Genomic DNA, 9,038 nt, shown 5'->3' on the forward strand with positions numbered 1-9,038 from the left:
TTTACAAGTTTCCGCGAAATCCATGAAACGCGAACGGTTCGTGGAATCACGCGCGCGTGGAGTTTTTTAAATTTCTTGAAAATATTTATTTTTTTCATATTTATGGGATTTTTTGTCGTTGGTGCTCCATGCCTTTTTCCTTGGATTGGACTCCATAATTAACCAGATTTGATAAGTGCCTGGAGTCCGTTCGTATGCAAGAAGCGCACCTTCCATTCGCGGACGCCAATACCGATTTCAAATCCAACATAATCATCTGGAGACGTCCGCTCAGGTCAACTGGCTCAGCCGGTCAACTCTCGGGACATATGCAGCTCTCAAATCATTAAAAGAGGGGATAGATGTTTACCTAACCGGTGATCTTCACCCACCTTTTCACCGACCCGATCGGTTTCCACCTTATTTTGAATTCCCGAATTTAACTCTCATGTGGAGTGAATTTGGGATGTATTTCCATGCGGATTTGGCCCGCGAAGAGAGAGAGAGAGAGAAATTTATTCGAATTTATCTACATTTGGGGAGCGTTTCGTTTCATTTCATTTTAATTTGGAGACGTTGAAGTCTTTGTTTCTTGGTTTCTCCTTTCTCCGTCTCTTCGTCTGTGTCTCGATTGGATTTTGGGGGGATTGTCGGAACTCAGTGAGGCATGGCGATCGAACCTTTGCTTCTCTTTTGTTATCGGTCTCGTCGCCTGGTTTCTGAGGCCGTCTTGGCTTTTGATTTCGGTTTCTCTTCATTCTTTTTAGATCGGTGATTGTTTCTCTGCAGATCTGTAAAGCTTTAATGGAGTTGTTGATAGTTTTTTAGCTGCTTTCGGTCTTCGGACTCTGAAAATAGGTGAGTAGTTGTTTCATCACTCTACGGCGCTCGGTGATCGTTTTTTTTATTTTATTTTTTTCCTTCTTTCTTTTGTGTGTGAGACTGTCACTCGAGGATTGGTCTAACTATGTTGATCCTTAGGGGGGATTCTGAACAAGTTATCTTAATATATGGTATTGCGTGATATAATGCCTTTCCAGATTTTGGTTTTATTTTCGAAGTTTCGTTGATTTTTCTTCGAAAACTCTGTATCTTTTTCGTTCATGGCTACAATGAGTATTTTTTTTTTTTGCTTGAATGGATATATTTTTTACTGCTATTTTTGTTGATTTTTCTTTGATTTAGATCTCTGTAGATGATGTGGATGAGGAAACTAATTTGGATACAACTGTTTCAAATGGTTTTGTCGTTTCATTTTCCCTGCATTTCATTTCTCTTGGAAGGCTAATTAGGGTTTTTAGTGCTCCGGAAGATTCTGAATGTCGTTTCGAGGGTCTTATGATAAATTCTCTCTTTTTCTTTTCATACTCTTATCGCTAAAAATTTTCGATTCTTATGCCATCTACATTTTGGGTCTCTTCCGATTTTGTTTAGCTGGTCAATAACGTTGCGTAGTATTTGTATCATTACATCGTCTTCCTTCTGTTTTACTAAAATTAGTGTTTTCTTTCTTTTTCTCAGAATCTTCTTTGAAAAAATTGACGATTTTTACCTTTTTTTTTTCTTAACCTAATTGTCTCACTGGTGGTTTTCGTGTAATTTTTTGTGAGATGCTTACCAGTTTGGTGCTTGGTGTTTCTGTTTTTAGATCGTTGGTTTTGGTTAAATGTCTTAAGTGAGGTTGTGAGTATTTTCATTTCCTTCAGGTGGATTTCCAGTTGATCGAAGCATGTGCGGTGGTCCGGAACACTTAAAATCTACGTCGTCACAGTCTCCGTCTCTATCTCCATCTCTTTCATCTTCTGAACAAAGCATATCTTCAACCAAAGACATGAATCACTTGACTGTTGAAACTGATGATTCTTTTGCTAGCTTGCTCGAGCTTGCCGCTAACAACGACCTTGAAGGTTTCAAGCGCTCAATTGAGCGTGATGCCTCTGCCATTGACGAGATTAGTCTATGGTATGGACGTCAGAAGGGCTCAAAACAGATGGTTCTCGAGGACAGAACTCCTTTGATGGTTGCTGCCACCTATGGTAGCGTTGATGTTCTTCAGCTCATCCTCGCTTTATCTGAGGCTGATGTAAATCGGTCTTGCGGCCCAGATAAGACTACTGCCCTCCACTGTGCTGCTTCTGGTGGATCTGTGAATGCTGTTAATGTTGTGAAGCTACTTTTGATGTCGGGTGCAGATCCTAACTGTGTGGACGCCAATGGACGCCGACCTGTGGATGTTATTGTTGTGCCTCCAAAGCTGTCGAACGTGAAAGTTGATCTGGAGGAGCTTCTCTCAAGCACCGTTTCTAATGGTTCTATTGCTGAGCACGGCCTTCGGGTCTCCACAGCTACTTCTAATTCGAATTCCCCTCCACTCTCGTCGTCCCCAGAGAACGGATCCCCTTCTTCTGAGTCTGATTTTCCATCTTCACCGATGACTCTGAAGTATAATGATCTCCCTGTGTCTTCAGCATCGGAGAAGAAAGAGTACCCGATTGATCCATCTCTACCTGATATCAAGAACAGCATCTACGCAACAGATGAGTTCCGCATGTTCTCGTTCAAGGTTCGACCTTGTTCCCGGGCCTACTCCCATGACTGGACCGAGTGCCCCTTTGTTCATCCTGGTGAGAACGCTCGCCGGAGAGACCCTCGGAAGTATCACTACAGCTGTGTTCCATGCCCTGATTTTCGCAAAGGTGCTTGTAGAAGAGGGGATATGTGTGAATATGCTCACGGGGTTTTTGAGTGCTGGCTTCATCCAGCGCAGTACAGGACTCGCCTCTGCAAGGATGGAACTAATTGCATGCGAAGGGTCTGTTTCTTCGCCCACACATCTGAAGAGCTCCGCCCCTTGTATGTATCCACAGGCTCTGCCGTTCCATCTCCTCGCTCAAGTGCTTCTGCTGCTACTGCTATGGAGATGGCTGCAGCCATGAGCCTCCTGCCTGGTTCTCCCTCATCGGTGTCTGTCATGTCACCCTCCCCTTTCACTCCTCCCATGTCTCCATCTGCCAATGGAATTTCTCACTCCTTGGCCTGGCCGCAGCCGAATGTCCCAACCTTACATCTTCCTGGAAGCAATTTTCAGTCCAGTCGTCTGAGGTCATCCCTTAGTGCTAGAGACATCCCAGCTGAGGACTTCAACATGTTACAGGATTTTGATGCCCAGCAGCAGCAACAACTCCTCAATGATCTGTCTTGCTACTCACAGTCTCGACTTGGTTCATCCTCAGTGAATCGAGTTGGTCGATCGAAAACCCTAGCTCCTTCAAACCTTGACGAGCTTTTTACTGCAGAAATCTCTTCCTCTCCTAGGTACTCTGATCAAGCTTCTTCAGCTGTCTTCTCTCCCTCGCACAAGTCAGCCGTTCTCAACCAGTTCCAGCAGCAGCAGAGTATGTTATCACCCATCAACACAAACGTGTTCTCTCCGAAGAACGTTGATCACCCATTACTGCAAGCTTCCTTTGGTGTTCCATCCCCAGGAAGGATGTCACCCCGGAGCGTGGACCCGCAATCTCCCATCAGCTCCCGGCTTTCCGCCTTCGCTCAACGTGAGAAGCAGCAGCAACAGCTCCGTAGTCTGAGTTCGCGTGATCTTGGATCTAGCCCTGCTGGAATTGTTGGGTCCCCTGTAAATTCTTGGTCCAAATGGGGATCCCCGAACGGAAAGTTAGATTGGGCTGTTAATGGAGATGAATTGGGTGGCATGAGGAGATCATTCGAGGTCGGGAACAACAGCGAAGAGCCTGATTTGTCATGGGTTCAGTCACTGGTGAAGGAATCACCTCCTGAGATCAAAGAGAAGCTAGCTGTTCCAACCTCTGTAGCTGCAGCACCGGCCGGTGAAGGCTCAAATTCGAACTCTCACTTGGATGCCATTGATCATTCAGTTTTGGGAGCTTGGCTGGAGCAGATGCAGCTTGATCAGCTCGTCGCTCAGTGAAAATCAAACTCCTTTTTACTGGGCTATGAGGTAGTAGATCAACTATCATCATTTAGTAAATATATTATATATAAATATTTATTTGGGTTCATTGGCGGGGATGTGGTGGTACTAGAGGGGAAAAGAGGATTAAAAAAAAAGGGTTTTAGAAAATTTCAGAAGGAAAATTTATTTTTCACCATTTGTTACAGCAGAAGTGAGAGTGGAAGAAAAAGACAACCTCCCTGGGTTAAATTCAAAGACCCAGTCTTGGCTAGGTGGATTTTCTCCCTAAATCTCGGATTTTAGGTCTTTTTTTTCTCCAGTTCATCTTTTCTTTTGATCTACAAAATCTTTTCTGTCTTTTACCAAGTCTTTTTTTATTTTCTTCTTTTTTTGCTCTTTAATTTATTAGTAACAATGTTGAGAACAAAAAGGAAAAAAGGAAAAACGGAAAGGGGAATGCAGATGAGGGGAATGGGGTTAATTTTTTTTTCATTTTGCGTGTTTCACAGGGCTCTCAGTGAGTCTGGTGTATTGACTAGGTCCTTTTGGATTTTGGAAAGGGACACATTGGGAAGGGGAAGGGGAAGGGGAAGAAACAAAATGTGGTAACTGACGTGTTCCATTGTTAAAGACTTAATTATTATTATTTGAGGGTAGGGTTGCATATTGTCCCTTTGGTGATGTAACATTGAATTGGAAGCATATTATTATTATTATTATTTCAATACCTTTATTTTTTCCATAGTTGGTTATCTCTCTCTCTCTCTCTCTCTCTCTCTCTCTTGGGTTTTAAGAAAGTATGGGTATTGGGTATGGGTGGTGGGATTTGGAAGGATCTGTGCTTGGATTCTCTAAAATTATATTGCTTGGATGGAAGATATGAATCGAATCTGTTGGACTGTAGCAAAGCAGTGATTGTTGTTGGGTGGTATGGTCCAAATGGTTACGGAGCTGACTGACTGACTGACTACCCGAATCTATTGAGGTCTTGGCAGGTAAACTATCTTAATCCTAGGTAATGTTCCTTGGTGGTTCCACCACATTTTGCTAAAACTGTTTCAATGATTATGATTAGTGGATTAACGCATGTGTTTGAGGTTGATTAATTCTTTTTAATTTCATTTGTTTCTTGGTAGATTGGAAGTTGATGATGGTGATGGGTGGCTATGAAATCCTTTTAATGATGATTGCTAAACATGCCCTAGGTTGATAATCACTATCCAAGTGGGGTGTACTTTGTAACCCTTGAACCAGAAGTGTTCAAGGGTTGAGTCATTTCTAAGGTTATTAAAATTGAAATTGTGGTCCCTGGTTGGAATCGGTCGTTAAAACCCTAGAATTGGCCTGTGGTGATATGGCGACCAAAGTCTTAGAATTGGCAGTGTCGGGATCAGTTAGGATCGATTCTGATTATTGTGATTGCTACATTTTCATTTTCTATATAGCCGTATAAAAGAAGCATGATCTTTTATTTTTTCTGGTGGGTGATAGGCATGGAAGTTGTGAGATACCTTTTCTTGTGATCTTTTCATGTAAATTTCATGGCCCAAGTAACTGTTTTTTAATAGGGTTGAACCTTGAGATGTCTTTGACAGACTAGAGGGAGAGCGGTGAGGCTTTATTTGTTTGGTAGGAAGTGAAGTGGGGAAATAGAACTTTCAAGAGTGTTTGGTTGCGAGAAACATTCATCTAAAATTTTGTTCTAATGTGAAATCTGAAAAAATCTCTGGTGAAAATAAGAAGAGTTTTTGTTTTTTCTTCAATTAGCTTCGGTTGATAGGGTCTCCATTTTTCGAAGAGATTTGCTATAGGGTTAATGGTACGTTGGAGGACCGATGAAATTTGGTGCAAGGATTATCTAGCTGCACTCGTTTAGAGATCATATGCGAGCTTACATTTAATTGGTGCTATTGCCTTTATTTATTTTGTTTAGAAAAAATATTTATTTAAATGGATGTGAAGGACTTGGGGGTGAATGATCACTGTTATCAAACCCAGAAATCTAGGGATTGAATATAGGTAAAATTAGATAAAATTATCGTACATGTCATTGATAGGGTATTTGCAATAAATTTAATGTTAAATATATATTTACGCCCGTATTGTTTGTTATATTGAGAGATTAGCGAAGTCTTTGATTCCTTGTTGGCTTCAAAGTGGGTTATGTCACCAAATTGTGTGCTTGGGCCTCTATGGGCGCAATTTGGGCGATGGCCTCTATGGAGAGGAGTTGGATTCTTGTGATGAAGTTGGATTCTTGTGATGATCATTTTTAATAGTAAAAATTTGAATCAGTGTTGATCATCTTTGTAGAAACATTGGTAACAGAATTTTAGAATCTCATCAATTTGGCTTGAAGAATCAGCGCCTTGGGGAAGAGCTCGTGAGATCGATCGAATGTCATCATATTTAGATGTGTGTGGGTGAGTGTGTGTAAGAATAAGTGCTCATATTAGCCTTATTAATGTCAGTAGGCTAGCCTAGCGGCATTGCTCGATCTCAATATCAATCTCTAGCAGGCTCTCTTTGATCTTGGACTGGATATAGATATGTGTTTTAATATGCAACCACTCTAGTGGCTACTTTTGCTCATTCCTTTGTTGATATTTGTATATGTTTCATGGTGGCGGTGAAACTACTGATGCTACCATTGCTTCTTCTATGGGTTGCTTTAGGTAAACTAAGTCAATTGAAACTCCAATTGGGACTCAAACTGAAGAACAAATCACAAGATATAAAAAGTATGATAGATTAAAAAACAGATAAAAAACAAATCCGCAATTTGTGAGGGTGTTCTAGTTATATAAGAAATCGTTGATTAATAATAAGATAAATCAATTACTTCAGGAACTCCATAGATTTATTGAATCGGTTACCATTCCTGAATCTCAACAAAGAGATAAGAAAAAAAAGAAAAAAGAAAAGGGAATCTATTATTAGATCGTTAGAAGGTTGAAATGAATTATTTCACTAATCTATTGATTATGTAAAACTTACTTATTGCTATGGTCAAAACTCTTTGTTAGGGATTCTGCGTAATACAAGTGATCCTTAACTGTGACTACATGCATCTGATCATATATGTATTACAATAAAGGAGGATTTTCAATGCGATATATAAAAACATATCTCTCTGTAGCAAAAGATTTAAAATGCTAAAACATGACAATTGAATTGTATAATTGGAATTTTGTATTTCTCAAAGATGTAGAAGCTTGGGTTGTTTGTCATGTACTTATACACGATATTTTGATAAAAATAGATTACTTAACTGACAGTATCCAGGTTTAGGCAACCAAAACATCAACTTTAGAACTTTAGGTTACCCTAATGGTGTCAATTGGTCAGGCCAAACCAGTTTCAATCTGTTACTGGGCCAACTCGAAATCATACAGTTAAGGAAGTTTTTGGTTTTGCTCCAATTCTTATCGGTATCCCGGTTTTAGGGTTACATGTATGCTTAAGGAAATTAATACAGATTTTGGTTTCCAATTGGGTTATTATGGGTCTGATTTTGGTTTTCGTCGATTTATTTAGTTGGTCACCTGTTCCATAAGCCTTCAACCCTAAACCAAAATGATAAGGGTTTAATTTGATTTCCGGGTTGAACCAGTCGGTCCGGGCTGAACTTTGACACAGTTAGGTTGTATATCCTTAAATTTAGGAAACTCAAGTGCAACTTCTTCCAAAAAAAAAAAAAAAAAAAAAAAAAAAAATCTGTGATTTACTTTAATTCATAGTGGATATCTAAATTTAGGGTCAACAAGTAGCTGACATCAAAGAACAAGGGAAACTGTTGTTTCAGATTTCATAGACATCAAGGGACAAGAATTGAATATTTCTATTGTGTAAATAGTTTACAGTTGAATCACCGTAGTGTCAGTTTTATAGGACAAAATCCACAATAAAACTAATAAAACTGACAAAAAAATATCAGTAATTATCATGTTTACATCCATGGAAGCAATCTGTTAGGATAAGGATCTCCATTCTTGAAGATATCATTATTCATGAGTTTCATCATTGCCAAGAGAGGGGAATGATAAGGAGGGTATAGATTTCACTTCTATTTGTGATAATTTTCTTCTTATGTTTTGTTTACTTTGGTCATAGTTGAGTCGCATTAACGATAGTAATGATTAGGTGTATATCCACGCGAACAAAATCTTAATCATTAAATTATGAAAGAAGTCAGGTGTAAGAAAAGTTCACCCATCTAGGGTCATAAATGCCTGTCTTATAATGTTCCACGATACCCACTAGAGACTACTCGGTGAAGGGATTTTCTCTTGTACCTAGCTAAAGGAAAACCATCTCCTTAAACTATTGAATGAAGAAGGTGTTAACTAAATTTTAATCTGTAAAACTCATTAATCTATCCATCTCTATCTCTGATTTAAGAACAAGTGTTTGGATCCTAGTGGTGAAGATAAGATTAGTTATTCCTTTAGGGAGGGACAAATGAGTGTATAGATTCATCATAAGTTTAGCAGATTTCCTTTCTTGTGATAGGTTGAACATGCACCCATGGTTTAATTTGTTTAGTTCAGATTAATAACCTATTGACTATATTGAATTAAAAAGGTGTACCACTAACTTTTCTTTTTTAAACAAACTAAGTATTAATCCTTTTGGAGACTAGTGGGATTAGTTTATTGATTCTTAGATGGGTTTGTGTTCAAATGATAGGTCCAAGAGAAAGTTTGTTTAATAGTCTATGATGACTTAAGGATTATGAACTATGAGTTCTTGCTTTATCAAACTATATATTATGTTGGAGGGAATCAACCTTTTTAGCTCAACTGAGTTGTTCTCTACCACAAAAATGAGATTGTAGGGCTGGTTTCACATTGGCTACCCCAAAAAACAAATGCAGCATCCATGATCTGTTTATTAGTTTGCTTTTCCTTTGGTAGGCTGGATCCTGATTTAGAAAGATCAAAGAGGAATCAGGATAAAGGTATGTGAATGATTAAAGGACCATTAACAGAGTGCATGGATCTAAATGCAATGGAATGACAAATCAGAATAGGGCTATTAGATGATTTATATAACATATTCTCTTTTTATATTAATAGACCCAGGTTCTCTCGCCCATGGTGAAGAGAGTCTCTTCACCCATCCCATA

The 9,038-nt window shown here is 39.3% G+C and overlaps 1 protein-coding gene across 1 annotated transcript; it reads left to right on the forward strand.

Moving 5' to 3' along the window:
* Positions 1-457: 457 nt before the first annotated feature.
* LOC122086576 (zinc finger CCCH domain-containing protein 30-like) lies at positions 458-4,652 on the forward strand. The gene is made up of 2 exons (XM_042655490.1): positions 458-837; positions 1,686-4,652. Exon 2 carries the CDS (start codon positions 1,709-1,711, stop codon positions 3,923-3,925), a length of 2,217 nt encoding a protein of 738 aa, XP_042511424.1. The 5' UTR covers positions 458-837; positions 1,686-1,708; the 3' UTR covers positions 3,926-4,652.
* Positions 4,653-9,038: the final 4,386 nt, after the last annotated feature.

The sequence above is a fragment of the Macadamia integrifolia genome, chromosome 8 (assembly GCF_013358625.1).
Source record: "Macadamia integrifolia cultivar HAES 741 chromosome 8, SCU_Mint_v3, whole genome shotgun sequence".
NCBI lineage: Eukaryota > Viridiplantae > Streptophyta > Magnoliopsida > Proteales > Proteaceae > Macadamia > Macadamia integrifolia.

Excerpts from the sequence above, each read along its gene's own strand:
- LOC122086576 (XM_042655490.1), top strand. The coding sequence starts at position 1,709 with ATGTGCGGTGGTCCGGAACACTTAAAATCTACGTCGTCACAGTCTCCG.